Source organism: Bombus impatiens, unplaced genomic scaffold (genome assembly GCF_000188095.3).
Source record: "Bombus impatiens unplaced genomic scaffold, BIMP_2.2 scf_0739, whole genome shotgun sequence".
NCBI classification, from domain to species: Eukaryota; Metazoa; Arthropoda; class Insecta; order Hymenoptera; family Apidae; genus Bombus; species Bombus impatiens.
This window is the reverse complement of record NT_177158.1, coordinates 1205794-1223380: the sequence shown is the minus strand read 5'-3', so window position 1 is coordinate 1223380 and position 17587 is coordinate 1205794. Positions and strand designations below refer to the sequence as shown.

Below are 17587 nucleotides of genomic sequence, written 5' to 3'. Positions count from 1 at the left end.
ATTAATTTTTCATAAATTTATTAGATAACACATCAAAAACAGTGTAGTTATATTCTAGAGCCTTGTGTTTCAAATAAAAAATTTTAATAACATCATATTTCATAATACAATATTACCTAAAATAATCTACATATCGCGCACTTCTTAAGGAATAATCTGTTTTGTATCGAGCATTCATCGCATTCTTTTATTATTTTCTCCCACATTCATACTGAATCAACAGTTTTACAATCGCATTTTTTGTGAGCTACCAATTTTCATTACTGTTGTTATATATGGCCAAGTGTTTGAAACCAATGAAAATTATGTTTTGACACTTTTTGCATGTAATGATACAAAATATGATAGCAACAAATGCTATAATGCAAGCAGTTATATACAGAGTTTACAATTTTACTTCTGACAAAATTGTAGTGCATAATAAATAACGTACTATGTATAGCATTTCTTTGCAAAGATTCACTTTACGTACATAATGAAAATTTGGTACATATTTAATTCTTGGATTAATTCTTCTCTTCTTTCTTCTCAGGCCCATCTTCCTGTTGCTGATGTTGATTTTGACTTTGTCCTTCTCGTTCTGCGGCCATCTATATATATAATCAAATAAATTTAATAAATATAATGAATTTAGTAATAATCAATATTTTAGTAATAAATAAAGTACGCACTTTCTTATACGCCATTTCAAACAGTTTAAGACTAGCTTGTTGTAATTCATTTGTCTGTCTCTTGATCTCTTCTGGTTCCGTATCGTCTTTCTTAGCTAATGTTTCTCGCATTTTTGCAACCAATTCTCTGAGTTTGTCACACTATAAATCATTGTTAAATGGTATTATGACGAAAGGGAAGTTGATTTGACATGGTATATCATATAATATCATATACCATGTATGTAATAATACTATATATAAAGCCTTACTTCGTCTTGTGGCAATTGTGCTTTAAATTCCTGCAATTTGGATTCCGTATCGTGAATAATTCCCTCAGCTTGATTCACAGCTTCAACTCTTTCTTTTTTTACTTTATCTTGCTTAGCATATTGTTCAGCATTTTTCACCATGTTTTCAATTTCATCTTTACTAAGACCGCCACTTGATTGAATAACGACTGTAAATAAAAAATAAAAATTGAATAAATAAAATAATTTTGTTTGTGTGTATAAAAACTTAATTCATTCGTAAAAAAATATATTAGATTTAATTCATACGTTTACATACTTTGTTGTTCTTTTCCAGTTCCTTTATCCCTAGCAGATACATGAACAATGCCATTGGCATCAATGTCAAATGTGACTTCTATTTGTGGTACTCCTCTAGGTGCGGGTGGAATTCCAACAAGAGTAAATTGTCCCAAAAGTTTATTATCGTTAGCCATTTCTCGTTCGCCTTGGTGTACTTTGATTTCTACTTGAGTCTGACCATCGGCAGCTGTAGAGAATACTTGACTCTTTTTGGTGGGAATCGTTGTATTTCGAGAAATTAATCGTGTGAAAACGCCACCCAGTGTTTCAATACCTAAATAATACATTAAACTTCAACAATTCTATGACCATAACTAAAAAAATAAAAAATTTATTTCATCAAAACTCAGGAGATTAAAGTCTTCATTTTGTTCAGAGAGAAGATTAGTTGTTATAAACATCATAGTCTAAAAATAGTTTTGATGAAATATATAAAGAAAGAATCATTTACCAAGTGACAGAGGTGTAACGTCCAAAAGAAGAACGTCTGTTACATCTCCAGCAAGGACACCACCTTGAACTGCAGCACCTACAGCAACAGCTTCATCGGGGTTTACTGCCTTGGATGGTTGCCGTCCAAAAATATCTTGTACAGTTTGTTGAACTTTAGGTACTCTTGTCATACCACCAACTAATAATACTTCACCAATGTCAGACTTCGTTACTTCAGCATCAGAAAGTGCTTTTTGACATGGCTGAATAGTACGTTTAATTAAATCAGCAACAAGACTTTCGAATTTACTTCTTGAAAGCTTGAGGTTTAAATGTTTTGGCCCACTAGAGTCCATAGTTAAGTAAGGTAAATTTATATCAGTTTGTAAAGAACTAGACAATTCAATCTTTGCCTTCTCAGCTGCTTCCTTTAACCTTTGCATTGCCATTGTGTCTTTAGTTATATCTATGCCTTGCTGTACGCAAAAATGAAAATGTTAAAATATCATATATAATCACTTTTAGTACACATTAAAAATAATACAGATTACTTCAATATATATACCTCTTTTTTAAATTCTGATACAAGATAATTAACTAATGCATTATCAAAGTCTTCACCTCCTAAAAAGGTATCTCCATTTGTGGATTTAACTTCAAAGACTCCTTTTTGGATTTCCAAAATTGAAATATCAAAAGTACCACCTCCTAAATCGTATACTGCAATGCTAAAAGAATATACCATATATTTAAAGAGTATGCTTTTTTTATTAATCAAAATAATGAATAATATTTTATAAAAATAGTCAGAAAATAAATTCAGCATGTATAATGCAATAGTTCTAAGAGACGAAAAATAATGGCATCATTCTTGTTTTGATGTACTTTATATGCATTAATATTAAGTTTATAATATAATTAAAAATATTGAAATTCTCACATTTTATCTTCTGTTTTATCCATGCCATATGCAAGGGCAGCTGCTGTTGGTTCATTGATTACCCTAAGTACATTAAGCCCTGAAATTTGACCAGCATCCTTGGTAGCCTGTCTTTGGGAATCATTGAAATATGCAGGAACAGTAATTACAGCATTTTTTACTGGTGTACTTAAATACGATTCTGCAGTTTCCTTCATCTTCATGAGTACAAATGCACCAATTTGACTAGGGGAATACATTTTACCATCACCTCCTTGTATCCATGCATCTCCATTAGAAGCCCGAACAATTTTATAAGACACAGTTTTCCTAAAATTATAATGATTTAAAAAAAATATTACATTTATTAACATATACGTGCGCATGCGCACACACACACACATACACGCGTACAAAATGTACATACATATCCTTTTTGACTTCAGGGTCGTCGAATTTTCGTCCAATTAATCGTTTTGTAGCATAAAATGTGTTTGCTGAATTTGTAACTGCCTGACGTTTAGCTGGCATACCAACTAAACGTTCATCATCTGAAAGTTATTTATAATTTAATTTAATTTGGTATCTTATGTTTTAATGTTTCAATTCTACTTGTATTATAAATAGAAATTAATTATAATATTGTATTTATTGTACAAATTATGTTTTATTTAACATGACTAAAAATCACTATTTCATTCACTTTTAGTTTTATTTACGTACTATATAGTCTTTAAATAAATTTTATTTGTATGTTTGTATTCTCTGATCAAAAAACAGTTATTTCAGTACAGTACAAACAGATAAAAAAAAAACACGACATAACTGAACAACACAATAAGACCTTTTTCACAAACTAATACATTGAGCAGAGAAGAAATTACAAAAGAAGTGAATAAACATATTTAAGCAGTGTGTCTTATGTACCTTAAGAACTTTCTATGTAAATCACTCATTTCACTAGCATGTATAAATGTGAATTATTGATAATGTAAATTGTTAAATATTTATTTCATACATGTGAAGACATATTTTACTGCAAGATAAATATGTTTAAAACTTTAATGTTGCACTACTTAAGAAAATAAAATTTTAAATTCTGACCTTTAGTAAATGCTACATAAGATGGAGTTGTTCGTGATCCTTCTGCATTTTCTATAACTTTGGCTTGTTTTCCTTCCATAACTGCTACGCATGAAAATGTTGTTCCAAGATCAATGCCAATAACTGCACCTTTCACGCCTTCGGATCTAAGTAAATAATAGATTTTCATTCATGATATTTAAAAACATAGTTACATTATTAACAATACATAAAAATTAAATACAATTTTAATGCATAAAATAATTATAACATGAACAATTTACTTGTATCTATATTGTTGCAGATCTGTAAATCGTTGGGGTACCGCCAATGCAGGAACCGCAGCCTGGAAAATATTTTAATTTACGTATTCTAAATATTTAATGTATCCTAAATCTTATATTTAATGTACCCTACTATAACACAATTAATTATAATACAAAAAAAAAAACTTCCTGTAACATTTGTTATAAATGACATATAAAAAAGACGTAAATGTAATAAATATCATGCTATCTTTTTATAAAATTAATTTAAAATACATAAAAATATATAATTTTTGTTAAAGGCAGGTCACGTGCCGGCTACGAAATAGCTAATGCTTAATGTTGATAAAAAGAACATTCAGCTATAGAAAACATTAAAAAAATAAAGATAGATATGAAATAATAAGTTTAATCCTATTACATGATCAAATAATTGTACAAATTCAATACAAGATAAAAATATTCGATAAATGAAATTGCACGCCGTGCCGTAAATCGCCATCGAAACTTACATTTTTAACAATTGTACTGAATTGTTGTTTTCTAGTAATGTCGTAGGTTATATTGCTACAACTACGAGTTAACAATCTTGCAGCGGTCAACATTTTGATTTTATACGTTTTATCCTTTCAAATTTATGAAAAACTTAAAAAGAGACGCGAATACTCCAACTTAATGTGTAATGATGCAACCTTCAGAGAGACTAGCACAATGCGCATACCATGTGCGCAGTAGGAACCTTCCATTTTGTCGACCAATGTAGAAAGTACTATTTGACCAATGAGTACTCTGCCCTGGAAGAATATACGAATCAACGTATTCCATGGCCTTCCTGCTCTTCGTTACTCGAGAATTAACCCGAATATTCCACAACAGTATAGATATCTTAAAGATATTAATCTTTAATCAAACAAATGATAAAAATTTGAAATTAGGGAAATAAAATATATTATATAATATTTAAATTATTATAATTGTGGAGTTGGTATATTTCATTATTTTATTATAAAAAGTAAAAGATATAATTATTCAACAACGAAAATTGTCTATGGAAGTATTACATCCAGTTGCTTCCGGAGTTTAAAAAGTGATGCCACGCGATATTGCAGTTATGTAATACAATCAATAATAGTAAAATAATAATTAGCTTAAAATTTACAAGACATGCAATTAATTATGAATATTATTTTAAAATGTACATTATTTAGAAAGTATAAAAAAGGTTAATTATATAAGCACACTGTAATATTGTTATTTGATATCGTATATGTTGCAAAAATTTACAACATGAACTGATTTGAAGTATAAAGTTTTTATTGACAAATACTTCTCGTTACATTGTTTTAAGTAATAATCTATTATTCTCTTGTTTAATTTTTTGGACATTAAATAATTGTTGGTAGCTATTAATTTTATTGTAATGATAAAAATGAATGAAAATGTTTTTGTTGCGAATTATCGACTAAAGAGTAATCGTTCAGGTCAAACCGATCGGTCGATCTGGTCCTTTCTAAGGGTTTTTTTACCTCACCTCGGAGTCGTTAGGTTTACAGCTCGGGGAGGACATGCAATTCGGAATTTACTAAAGAAGGGAATGGGCCTGCCCCTGCCATAACCGGACGGCCACTCAAAATTCCGAATAGTTTTATATATGTATATTACGAGGAATCTATTTATATATAGGAATATATAGGATAGGAATTATATATAGGAAATGAAAACATCTCTGTATTTTGATATTTTTTATTGTTCTTTAACTATATATTATTTTCTATAATCTGTCAGTTCTGGAAGATATTTGATGTTATTTTATGTACAGAAAATATGGGAGTGTTTATATTTCAATGATATATTTTTAAAATTTTTGTATTGTATATATTGTATGTATTGTATGTATTTTTTAAGTACAATCATTATTAATGTAGTTATAGTTGTAGTTATTACAAAATGTATAAAAAATATTAAATACGACATAGTAAAAGAGATACACATTAGCATGTGCATCAGATACATAATTTTTAAGTAGTAAGTAGCAAGTGTGTGTTTCATTTATAATTACTTTTATTCATTTTTGATTTAATGAATTTTTTTTTAATTTATCGTCTTGGAAAAGAAAATGAAATATACGGATTTATAGCTTCTATGATAAGGAACAATGTTGATTAACATAAGTTCTAGCGTTTTCTGTTAATAATAGCTATGTAATATTTGCTATGTACAATTACAAGTAGCTAAAAAGTTATGAATTATTCCTTTCTTTCCAAAATGAAAGATTCGGCGATCCGCTTTTGTGTATCGTACAGTTTATCACTTCGTTTCTAAAAATTAACATTGACTATTATTTCTTTTGTCCGAGGAAAATAACTATATACTATTATTTTAAAAGTTTATTCAAATAAAAATAAAGCAATAAACTTACAAAAAACGATCTCTTAGAAGAAACGCTCTAGGTTGCACCCAATTCAATCTTTCACCATTGTAACATAATATTTGCGTCATTGTGATTTTTCGGATCTCTTCTAATTGATATAAGGTAAACGATCCTGGGGTATTTCCATTCTCATACCAATATCTGTCACCTGTATTATAATTTATGAGATGTTACATTAATCAATGAAATTAATCATAAAATATATACTTTCAAAGCGAAGAGTCTTACATACTTTTGTAATGAATATAGACATCGCGGATCACTTACCAAAACGAATATTCCGAAAAGTACGGCCCAATAAACAAAGAAACGTTGGTCCTAAGACTGAGTCAGGTAATGGTGCTTCCGAAAGCAATCCTGTTACTAAATCTATATCTTCTACATTTCTGTAAATTGAAAAAGAAACTGTAAATAGTACTCGTTTCAACAACTAGTTAATGAAACAAATTATTAACTATAAATTATAAATTAAAATGTATTCAGGTTCGAATAATAAATTATTATAATTATATCTTACTTATAAACATTTCGAAGTCTTTCTATAGTATCTTTGGACATTGCTCCTCTAAGATGTTCAAAACTACTGACATGTGCTAAATTACAAAATGATCGCCATCTGACATAAGATGGCAAACCATGATCCCTTCCCTGTTGTATGATCTGCGCAGCGTAATCCACTGGAATGTCGTTGCTTTTTCCATCATGGAAATATCGTTCCAAAAGTATTTCATTCAGTCCTGGTGGCAATGGCTTCCTAGAATGTCCCGCTGTCGCGGAAATTAAATCTTGCATCCTAGATCGTCATTAAAACCAAGTTCTCATGGGGCAATGTGTTAGCAGATCGTAACAATATTTAAAAAAATGTTATCTAAATTCTATATATACTTTTAACACATTTTAACATTTTTCTTTTAAATATTATTGTAAAATCTTAAAATCGTAGTAGATATGTACAATGAAAATATAAATTGGATAAAACCGTTTTAGTTTTCTATTTGACAGAGTGTAATATCCTAACAGAATTTTTATTCGAATAAATGATTTTACATCGCAATATGTCATTTCGATCATCGCTCATCATGTCATCGAGATATGTTATTATACAATTTAAAAATTATGAATTTTTGTATCTAAAGGTCTAGACTATTATGAATCTTCGAACCTACAGATAGTAAGGATCACTTAACGTAAATAGTCTATTACATTCTGTAACTGATGCATACTTCGAAAGGTTGCGTTAAAAACTTTGCCATTTGAAGCAACAAACGACTGTACAAACGACTCTAACAATAAATAACTACGAGTCAAATAATTTACTTGAACTAATGCCATTTGGATTGACACACATTATTGTACATTAACCGTAACTATTCCTTTTGTTTTGATTGGAGGAACAAATACGAACGAAAACTTAATTTTAAAGACTAAACAATCAAATATTATAAATTACGCAATCACAATCGAGTTTAGTTTTTATAGTTAATCAATTATAGTATTCATTTAACTGACTAGATCTAATTAGAATTTTATTTGATATATAATCGATTTCTTAATATAAATATTAATTATACTAAATATGAAACTGAGTAAAGAAATTTATTTAAGTTTCATAAAGTTTTTAAAATAGCGTACTATTCGATGTTAAAAAAATGATATTGGAAAGTCTCGTAATATCACAGTAGATTGTCAAAAATTGTTGAAAGTTAACTATATTTTAATAGAAAAATGTTTACAATTAGAAATTTTTAATAAACCTATGATTAATATATAAGGTAGCTTAACGGTATCTTGATGATCTTTATCTGTAAAATTATGATTTTTAATAATTCTTTAGAATAGTTTAAAACATATTTTCTGTTCATGAAACGAAAGTACGTATCCACTACCATTTGGCATATCATAGCAGAATCCTCGTGTATTTACAGTATGTAATTTATGTTCAATAAAGTAATTGATCTTGTGAAACCTATAGTCAGACGTACACCGGACTAATCGTATCTTGTGCTATCACGTCGAACTCTATTAGCTACATGTATATGCATATAACTTTTGATGATTAAATCTTATGAGATGTACGTATGCTTAGGGATGTTTTTCATTAAAATTATATTTACATGTAATTTCAACTGACCTGTAGCGCCAGCAATCAGGCGATCAATAGCACCAGCTTCATAGAACTCTTGCGGAGCATAGAAGGCCGATAGTAAGGACCTTTCTCCAGACTTTAACGCCGATCGCGAGTCAACTAGGTCGAGGGTTTTTGGGGTCAGCGTGGCAATGAAGAAGAGTCCAGCAGAGGCGGCAGCGTTTGAAAGTGTCGCATCCGTTCGAGTATCGTAGCCTCGAAAGTATCCTTGATGCGTTAAGCGTAACTGATATCTTCCAGTTTTCCAAAAAATCGAATCATTTTACATACACATATATACAGTAACATCCATAAGTATCTAGACACTATCAAATTATTGCAAATATGCAAGTACACTAGAAATGAAGCTGTAAGGTTTAGTTTGAATCTCTGATCTTATTTCAGGCAACCATATAAAAAAGTAGTAAATATCGACGAGAACACTAGTTAAATAATAAGAGTATTTGATTCCAGCTATGGTAGCAGATAACAAACTGACAGTAGAGGAACGTTTTTCAATCATAACTTTAAAAATATAACGAATATATGAACCTTTAGATTGAAATGTACTATTGTAAGTGTCTAAATAGTTATGGGTTATAGTCATATCAATAAAATAACTATACAATTATTAATAAGACCGAATTAAAATTTTGTGGTGCGTATGTAACGAATGAAACTATTAATCCGTGAAATTAATTATAAAAGGAAAGAGAGAACACGTACTGGTCGAGAGTTGTTTCTCCGAGAACAACTGGTAGAAACTCGTTGTAAGTTATATGCTCCATTTCTGCGATAACGATCCTTCTTGCTTCCTGATAGAGTCTCTCGTCATCCCAGTGAGGATTCAGTCGTCCTAGCTCTGTAGCGACTCGGTTATGTTCACGTAGAAAAAGTACATGCATTAGAGTGAGACCGGGGTTCTCGTTTACCCGTGAATCCCCGCTAAGAAAACATGGGAAAGCTTTGTTCGCGCTTCTGCAACTTTCATACTTAGGCGAAGGCATGGGCAAGTTCTTCCTCTGTGTATTAAGCAAACCACCCTTGCCGGATCGCAGAGCTTGCGCTACATCTTCGGAACTTCCATAAACAGGGGAAAGGTCTAAGTACGATGACGCTTGGTTGATTTGCTGCCGAGGACCCAATTTGCATCCCTACGTAGAAAAATACTTTTACACTGTTTGGTAAGTACCGCGTTAAGACATTTTAACTAAGAAGAACAAAATTAATTTCTATTCAAATCCATCATAATTTATTGAACAAAACTATGCTGCTGATGGATAATACAAGAACAGACAAGACTTTCCCACTTATCTAATACTTAGTAAACACGTTACATATCAGGAATTCCTGCAAAGAGTTCCTGCAAGGGATTTCATTCACACGCTATATTTCAATTACCTGTAGCGAATTTCCTGGGTGCGGCGCCGATCTAGAATATTCCATGCAGCCGACAACATTATTGGCTCGGATTGGAAAACATTCTGGATGAAAGTGTTCGTAATCCACGTCGCAACATTTTAGTCTCGCCCCATCGGGTAGTTCCATCTTTGGCGTGTGCGCGAGATCGTGAATGAGGAATTGACCAAAGAGCGCGGTGAGCGCCATTAGATACGGATGTTTAAGATCGGATCCTCCGGAATGAACTCTCAAAGAGACGTCCCTGGCGCTAGGTAAATCTATACGCGGTAGAGAAACACCATCGACGTATTCAGTTGGCAAGAACCGTATATAAGCTTCTAGAGCTGCGCCCCAAGTCGGATGCAAACCGTTATTGCACTTCCCGCTGTGCGTTCTGTAGCGAGGATCGATCTTCTTGCAGCTGGCCATCACTTGCAAATATGTAGGCGAGTCAGGACAACTGATTGCAGTTACCGATGGTAATACGGAAGATGCTTCTTTTGATGACATGTTCAAAGCTTCTACCAGCATTACGGCCATCGTTTCTATCCGTAGAGCTTTCCTTGAGAGATTCTGAGCGTGTTCGGTCATTTCATGTGACACACCGAGGTACCATGAAGGAGAACCGTGATTCAAATGTGTCCGCGAGTTCAGGATTGCTCGCTCCGCCTGATCGTATTTCTCCATCGAAATATTTGTACGCCTACCCAGATCCAGTAACATATTTGAAGGTAATGTAGTACCTTTGATGAGTACCAACGTGGCAAGGAATCTGCGAATCGAAATCTGAAGATAGAAAATATAGCTTGTCTCTATCTATATTACCGCACATAATTATCCGAATATTACGATCGATCTGTTTTTATCTCATTATGTATATTGTTTCCACTTGTAGTTAAGCTTTAATTTTTGATAGTGAAAACGATGTTGACGGTTTATATATAATATTAAAATTCAATGGCAACGGCAGACCTTTAAAAGAAATAAAACTGTGGGAACAGAAAGCGTTTATATGATAATAAATACTGATTCTTGCAGCAATTCTAGTTCGTTCGAGAGTAATCTTGTGAGAAAAAAATTCATCAATTATCTGTAATAAACTTGGGAATAACATACCCATAGAAAATAACTTTACTACCAGTATCGTGGGAACGAAAAGGTAACATTCATTTCTTGTTACAAGCAGTACAATCATTGTTAGGATAAATACCTATTGGTATTTTATAATCTTATGGGTCATCAAGATCACCGTTAAAGGAATCTAATCATAACAAAGATAATATCTGCTAAGAGCTTTTTTTTACCAAGCAATAAATGATAATGTATATAAATTGATTTTTTATATTTAATTATTTATAGCAATTACATATTATAACGATAGTACGAAGTATTCTTCTATATCGAAACTTACATTATATTTCTTTCCTATTAATTACTTTCTTCGTACCGAAGGAAACGAAAATGACTAATTAAACGTGACAAAAGCTGAAACTTTCGTAGCAGTATGAAACCCCTGACTATTACGATTGTGAGAATATAGAAGGTGTTGAGAACACCATGATAATCTTGTACCTTCCACTTGAAGTGAACTCGTGAGAAATCGTGTATAACTTCTATTATACAGTAGTATACCTTGACGTTACCTAATAATTGTCATGTAAATTCAATGGTTGTGTTATTACCTAACTTGACAATGACGCGATAGAATCAACCATTAAAAACACAATTATAGGGTTGGGCACATTCGGATTAGAAGTTCGTGTCGTTTCTACATCCGCATTGCAATTGAAATGAAGTATGCGACAAAAATAGCTAATTTTTCACACGATACAATTAAATATATATAGAAAAAATTCGTATTATAATTTCTCCATAGATTAATCTTCTCGTTAATAAAAAACGACGCCGACACGAAGCAAATCGCGTGACTGACTAATGTCTGTTCTGTTGCAGATACTGCAATGGATCCTAGAGACCTTGTCTAGGAGATGGCATTTCGCCTCATTCTGTACGGAGCACTGTTCGTCATTCTATTTATCGTGTCGTCTTATTTAATATTAAATTCATTCATCCTTTCATCCACATATATCTTGGAGTTAAGTCTGGTACTTAACTATTTTTTTTTATCATACCGACGGGATACACGGGCGACCTTAAGAAGAGATTAAAGAAGATTCGTTGTTTGACATTTAACTCTTTCCTGGTTCTTTTGTGACTTTCTTACGTAATCTTTTCTGCGTCCACGAATAGTGGCTGTACAAATCGATGAAAGTTATTTGGAAACATGGTTTGCTCTTGCTGAAGAAAATTTTCAAATTCCCATTAAAAATAAATAGATATATATAATCGTGCATACACGTTATTTTGAGATGTGACTTGATAACACTGATGTTGGTAAATCATTAATGCTATATCTATATCAATTGTTTGACAATTCTTCCTGTTTCTCTATTTTTAAGTAGGTACACACATATAAGTACAATTAAAGAATATATAAAAAAAATTTCTGGTTGTATATATAATCTACTATATTTTAGAGTTTCTAAAAATTTATATCTCATATGATTTCATATATTTTTTTTTTACTAGTAACTATTTTGAAATGTCTTTTTGCGAATGATGATGAATCTTGTCTTTTAATTATATGTCAAGAACATTACCTAGAAAATATATGCCTATAAATATTGATTTAAAAATAATAATGTAAAAGGAACCATGACCTTTAAGAAAAACATGTTTCATAATATATTTTTTGTCAAACTTTTGATGACATGGTGACAAAGGTATTCAGCGCAATAAATTTCCATTTTGAAAGATTTATAACTAAAAGTTAGCTTTCTGATACATCGGTATGTATATCAATAAGTCTGTTTTATATTTTATCTCATGTAAAATATACATTTTCTTGCACGAACATTAACAATTCTTCTTAATAAGAATATTTATAAATATCAATCTGATGCAGGTACAAAATAAATGTTATTATATTGTTACGGGTGTTATATTGTTGTATTATATTATTGTAAACGGATGAAGCTTTCCAAGAATTATACATGTTAAAAATTTGTTTATATTAATATTATTATTGATATTTACTACGAAATTAATATTTATTCAAAAATAAATACAAGTACATGTGATCTTTTTTCTAGCATTAAGATTACTTTGTAAACTAAATATTGAAATAATATATAAAATATAAATTACAAAATATTTGCTTGTAACAACTTCAAAAAATAAATTATGTAACTTTTATTAGGAAAATAAGTCACTGTGCATTGAGTGATTATACTCACACATGTTTGTTTTGCTGACACACACGTGTTTCTATGATCTATGCCAAATCCACTCACTGAGAAAGTAGGCGACACATTACTAATGAATTTTTAAAACATTTTTAGTTTCTTTTCATTAATTAATTAATATACTAGATGAAATTTTAAAATTATCTGTAATGTTGACATTATTTTAAAAATGCAAATGGAAAAATCATTTTCAAACGTTAAATTATGTCAAACATTCGGATGAAACAACTTTATTCACAAAAATTATTCAAGTATGTAGTTGTAATCATAGGTCGCGATTCGAGATGTACCGAAGTATGTAGTCGAGATATCGTTTATCTCGCAAAATGAAAGCGGAAACACTCACCGTGACAGGAAAAGAAATATACCGTTGACCGGCCTTCGTTTCACACACAAGTACATTTTTTCCAAAACTATCGTATCGGTAGTAATTGACAGACAGTAATTGATTGTATATTAATTACAACAACGTATAACAGAATTCATTTGCCTCGTAAAATTTCGCAAGAACCGCGTCGAGTATACGCAAGAGCACGGAGCGGTAAACCTGAACTGAGACCGATCCTCGAACGAAAGTAAAACTGCAGTCCGTTCCGTGGGTTTAAAGAGTGGGGCCTAGTAAGAATCATGCTAGTGTAGGATGTCAACAAGGTACGCTGAACCAACGTATATAACTCTTATAAATACGGTAAAAGCGCATCATTCCTGCAACCGGATTGGTATTATGAACAAGACCAAGGTTTACCTTTCATAGTCTATGTTATCCGTAGTCGCGGTTGGACGTACAGTTTCAAGGATCCAAAGTACATTAGCACTTTCGTGTACATAGCACGCTGTATGTGCATAATTACATGCATGTTCTTTTACAGCATACCTCTCGTATAGGGTCTTAGTACCATTATACTGTGCTAATTGACACTTATAGGCTCGACTATAACGTTGTCCAAAGATTAAGATTCTTGGGGACGATGTTGCGAATGATTAACTGCGTTGGTTATGCACAGTCTTATATACGCCTACAATCTTTATGCGGCAATCCGTAAAATAGTATGTATTACGCGTCTCGTGCGATTATTTATGGCGCGCGTAGGGAGATAGATTACAATTAAGAGAGTGAAACAACTTTATAAGAATTATTTGTATGCTAATAACAATCTGTATCTGCTTTCAACAAACAGTTGATGTCAGTTGTTTCAAAAATAATCAAAGTTAAGTGATGGGGTCACATTTCTTATTGAATATGAAGATTTTTGCCTCATAAACGTGAATTTAATATTACATATTGGTATGTAAAAGAGAAAGATAAATAAAATAATATATACTTCGTGATTATTAAACTGGCTTACTTAAAGGTCAATGATAGCAGATGAGAGTTATACAATTTTATATTAATATGTTCAATACATTCTTTAATAATATTTTTGAAAATCCTTATTCCTAATTAATAAGAAGTATAGTACTTATGTAGTCAACTTTCCTGTATTCGTAATAAACAGTACAGTTCTCCAAAGAAAAATTTATATAATAATGGATAAAAAAATCTTTTCTTAGATTGGATATAATAAATAAATAACAAATAACTTCTTTTGAAAATTAAATTTTATATCTTGGATCCAGGATTTCTATAACTGTTCAAAGATAAAACTGTTATTAGAGAGGCTTTGAGCACTTTTATTTTCGCTCCATGTGTCACTGTTTACATTAGTCATTTCTTGCTATCTTTTGCTCCCATGATAATTGTTTATTTAAAATGTATTGAAATTATCTATGATTGTGTTCATATTATGGTGTTAATATTTATTGCTGTAATTACAAAAACCGTTTCTAAGAATGAACATCGTCTGTATTTTCAAGTACTGCTCCACTATATGCTAAGTCCCAATAATGTTCTACTTGATGTTTCTTAAAATGTTCACGCGCCATTTTTTCAATCGGGCAAACTTTGAATTTGATTTCTCCAAAATGACGTTGTTTACTAGTACCTTCCCATACAAGAACACATTTGTTCGGCACATCATTTCCGTTATCTTTTATAATATCTTCCTCCCATTTAATCCGGTTCATCATTAGTCGTTTGTATTTACTTAATTGTTTGGCTCCTCCTTCAACAACAACAACATTGCAATCTCGGAAGAGCATTACACAGCCTGTTAGATAAAGTTGCTTTGCGTTTGTTTCCACTTTAAACTTTTTCGAAGCATTATTTAAAAGATCACGTATTCTGTAATGATAGTATTACTTTTTACATGATACGTATATGTATTATATAGTTAGATAGTATTTATTTACATATCTTTAAGCTCACCTATAAACAGCTACATGTACACCAAGCGTGGTATCCTCTTTAATTTTTCTTGCCTTCTTTTCCCGTCGCTGATCAGCAGTAAGTCTTCGAGCTGCATTAGCATCTTCATGTGCCTTTAATCTTTTAGCCATTTGTTGTCGGACATGAGCTTCTATTTTCGTAGGATCTTGTACAGCTTCTGTACCTAATACTCGCATAAGATTCGAAATTCGTAATTTTGGTTCTGGAGGAGGTTCAAGACCTAATCGTATTTTCTCTTGTTCTTCTTTCCATGCTTCTCGTCTATTTTGCCTACGTAATTTCTTGCGTTCCTTTTTCGTTAAAAATACAGGCATATATATTGGTTTCAAAGGGTCAGCTAAAATAAAAAAAATAATTAACCAAAATTACATATTTAAAATAAGCGTTCTCTAAAAAAATGTATTAGGTAGTGCATACTTGGTGGTCGCATTTGCGTGGGATGTTCTACAAGATTTGTGATAGTAGAACTTTTAATGGTAGTAGATTCATCTTCGTTCGGATATCCTCCTGTTAATATAACAGAATCCCACCATTCTACATTAGGCACATCTTCACTAAGAGCTTCTGTTTTCGGCGCTATCAGCGCCAATTTAGTTGCAGAACTTATACCAGTCTTTCTGGCAATTTGACTAATCTCATTTTGTAATTTTTCTAATTGGGCTTTCATACGAATTCTTTCTGCTAATTGCTGGAATTTTCCAGGTTCGTGAAATTTGAGTGTCCGTTTGCCTCGCACTGCCGGTTTGACACCTATCCTATTATCAAAAAAGTGAGTGTCTTGAATTTCTTCTGGGCCTTTTGATTCTTGCAATTGGGCTTTAAATTCTTCACGTTTTTTTGCTCGAATATTAGCTTTTAATGTTGGTACCACTTGTGTGAGTTGCACTTCCTTGCCGGTTATATCTACAGTTCTGCCAGATTCATCCAAAATTAGCGGAGTTGGTTTATCTGGGACACTAACATTCCCAAGTAATCCGGAGCTTAGTTTACTTCTAATTTGTGCTTGCAAAGCAGCAATTTTTCTTGCTTTGTCAGAATCTGTTTTACTTAATAAACCTTGATTATACATGCTTCCTACTGTTGGTAAAGAATCTCGTGCTTTAAGTAGAGGTTTTACTGGGGCAACTTCTTCTTGTTTTATAGCTTTCAATGCTCTTTTCCTTTCCTCGATTTCTCTTTGGGCATTTGCCATCATTTGTTTTATCTAAATAAAAATAATAAAATAATATAAAATAAAAGCTATAATACTATATGAATTAATATAGTAAATATATCAACATGTTTATATTAGTTCACATTGATATGAGTTTATACCTTATCTGCAGATAGTTGTGCTTCTGTTGTTTTTTCATTTTTGACTTCATCATCCTTAAATCTAGGTTTCTTTGCATCTTTGTCCTTATCCTTATCTTCCACATGATTTCGTTTTTTACTTTTCTGCGCTGCTTTGGCATCATCATATATTGTGAATATTTTTTCCGTCAATTTTAAAGCTTTCTTGTCTTCCAATAAAGCAGATAATTTATCTACAATGTTGGGAATATTATAAAAATATATTATTTGTGTCATAGAAATTACATATCTATAATAAAGCTTATGATTACTCATATTAAATTATTTATAAGAAAATATAATTCTGATGCACTTCATTCTATGCTACGATAAAATAGGAATGTATGTGAATAGTATAATAATAGCATAATTAATAAATAGTGTTATAGTATAATTAATAAATAATACAATCAAATGATGTGATGATTGATAATCATGTAAGTGATTATTACAAACCTGCCGTTTTGCGTTTATCATAACCTGAAGTCATACAATTGACAGCCGTGGTAACAATAGCAGGTTCTCCAAAACCGAGAAATTTATGTACTGCTTTTTCGATTTGTGGCTTCATTTCATCTATTTCTTTCCTTGTTAATGCCATTTTATTAAATATGTCAATATTTGTTGCAAAGAATTAATTACGATGATCACGGTCGTATACAATATACATTATACATAGGTTCGAAGGGGATATCATTTTGATGTCATATGCATCTGTAATATT

At 31.3% G+C, this 17587-nt stretch overlaps 3 protein-coding genes across 5 annotated transcripts; all 3 read right to left on the bottom strand.

The window, feature by feature from the left end:
* LOC100746547 (heat shock 70 kDa protein cognate 5) lies at positions 1–4714 on the bottom strand. The gene is made up of 11 exons (XM_003492464.4): positions 4456–4714; positions 3962–4023; positions 3699–3844; positions 3022–3145; positions 2616–2924; positions 2241–2403; positions 1695–2151; positions 1221–1517; positions 923–1110; positions 672–812; positions 1–590 (listed from the first exon to the last, which is right to left on the bottom strand). The coding sequence occupies exons 1-11, from the start codon at positions 4546–4548 to the stop codon at positions 507–509; spliced, it is 2064 nt and encodes a 687-aa protein (XP_003492512.1). The 5' UTR covers positions 4549–4714; the 3' UTR covers positions 1–506.
* Positions 4715–5801: 1087 nt separating this feature from the next.
* On the bottom strand, positions 5802–14583 carry LOC100748229 (peroxidasin-like). Of its 3 annotated transcripts, XM_033322958.1 has the most exons (9): positions 13552–14583; positions 13197–13275; positions 9901–10672; positions 9226–9653; positions 8506–8753; positions 6892–7141; positions 6642–6760; positions 6363–6522; positions 5802–6261 (listed from the first exon to the last, which is right to left on the bottom strand). In XM_033322958.1, exons 3-9 carry the CDS (start codon positions 10621–10623, stop codon positions 6183–6185), a joined length of 2007 nt encoding a protein of 668 aa, XP_033178849.1. In that variant the 5' UTR covers positions 10624–10672; positions 13197–13275; positions 13552–14583; the 3' UTR covers positions 5802–6182. The 3 variants fall into 3 exon arrangements, with proteins under 3 accessions (XP_033178849.1, XP_033178848.1, XP_012245626.1); XM_033322957.1 differs by having other exon boundaries at positions 13197–14583; XM_012390203.3 differs by lacking the exon at positions 13197–13275.
* A 267-nt stretch (positions 14584–14850) lies between these two features.
* LOC105681289 (U4/U6 small nuclear ribonucleoprotein Prp3) lies at positions 14851–17587 on the bottom strand. The gene is made up of 5 exons (XM_012390205.3): positions 17320–17587; positions 16846–17057; positions 15949–16735; positions 15511–15868; positions 14851–15426 (listed from the first exon to the last, which is right to left on the bottom strand). Exons 1-5 carry the CDS (start codon positions 17462–17464, stop codon positions 15030–15032), a joined length of 1899 nt encoding a protein of 632 aa, XP_012245628.1. The 5' UTR covers positions 17465–17587; the 3' UTR covers positions 14851–15029.